The sequence below is a fragment of the Mandrillus leucophaeus genome, unplaced genomic scaffold, assembly GCF_000951045.1.
Source record: "Mandrillus leucophaeus isolate KB7577 unplaced genomic scaffold, Mleu.le_1.0 Scaffold308, whole genome shotgun sequence".
NCBI classification, from domain to species: Eukaryota; Metazoa; Chordata; class Mammalia; order Primates; family Cercopithecidae; genus Mandrillus; species Mandrillus leucophaeus.
The window spans coordinates 482,904-484,043 of NW_012103232.1; the positions used below are offsets into that span (position 1 = coordinate 482,904).

Genomic DNA, 1,140 nt, shown 5'->3' on the forward strand with positions numbered 1-1,140 from the left:
CAGTGCCCCGCCGCGCCCGCAGGCCCAACTCCCTTACGGTTCCCGGCCACTCTGCCAGGCGTCCAGCTCCTCCGCAGCCTCCATCACCTTCACCTGCACCTCCTGGAGCGGGTGAGAGTGCGGACTGAGGCCTCGGGGAGGCGTCCTGGTGGCGGGTTGGGAGACCTGCCGCCCCAGGTCTGGGGGAGGAGAGGCGGGAGGCACCTTGGCGTCCGAGTGGGGCCGCACCTGCAGGACTACGGTCTGCTCCTGGAATATGGCCCAGGCCTCAGCTGTCTGCAGCGCGCCCTGGGTGTGGACACCTGGGTTAGACTCCGGGGAGACACGCCCTTCCCCACCCACACTCGAAAGCCGACCCTCCAACAGAACCCACTTCTGCCCTCACCCGCTGCAGTTTCTCCTCCTGCAAGGCGCACTTGGTCTCCGCCAGCTCCAGTTCATTCTTGAGAAGGACCCAGGGAATGTCAGGAGGTCCGCAGGCCGACACCCCGCTGCCCCTCCGGGCCCCGCCCGTGGCCCTCAGCGCCCGCCCCCAGGCGACCATGACCCTGCCCACGTCCTCAGGACCCGTCGTAAGCAACGCCCCAGTTAGTCGTGGCCCCGCCCCCTCCGCTTTCCGCCCCATTCTAGCCCTCAGGGCCCCGCCCCCATGCGATTATGCTCCGCCCACATCCCCGCCCAGTCCACGCCGCCAGGGCCTGCCGCAAGCCACACCCCCAGGTGGTCATGGCCCCGCTCATGCTGCTGCTCCGCCTCTACTAAAGACCTCAGGGTCCCGCTCAAGCACCTGCAGCGTCACCAATCGGGCTGCGAGTTGCTGCTCCGTGCTCTTCTGGCTCTGCTGTTCCCCTCCGTAGTAGAAGAGCTAGGGGCGGGGCTTGTAAGGGCGGGGTTTACCGACTTCTGGAGGAACGGGTGTCGGGGTGACAGGGACGGAAAGGCAACAAGGGCGGGGACCAGGGCAGGACTTCCGAGAGGAACCAAGAGACAGGCCCTCCCATCTCCCGCACGTACCTGACTCGACAGCTCCTCCCACTGCTCCTGCAGCTGCCTGTTGTACTGCTCCTGCGGACAGGGTCCTGGGGCGGTGCCGGCCTCTCCGCCGGTCCTGCCTCACCCCACCCCCGGATCCCGCCCCCT

The 1,140-nt window shown here is 68.0% G+C and overlaps 1 protein-coding gene across 1 annotated transcript in view; it reads right to left on the minus strand.

Moving 5' to 3' along the window:
• Positions 1 to 6: 6 nt before the first annotated feature.
• Positions 7 to 1,140, minus strand: part of TMEM191C (transmembrane protein 191C) — a 42,154-nt gene continuing 41,020 nt past the window's right edge. Inside the window, exons 2-5 of the mRNA XM_011987360.1 lie at positions 1,015 to 1,112; positions 788 to 865; positions 386 to 442; positions 7 to 288 (exon numbers count right to left, since the gene is read on the minus strand). Coding sequence (XP_011842750.1) covers positions 34 to 288; positions 386 to 442; positions 788 to 865; positions 1,015 to 1,112 — 488 coding nt within the window. The 3' untranslated portion in view covers positions 7 to 33. The remainder of the gene's footprint in view (positions 289 to 385; positions 443 to 787; positions 866 to 1,014; positions 1,113 to 1,140) is intronic.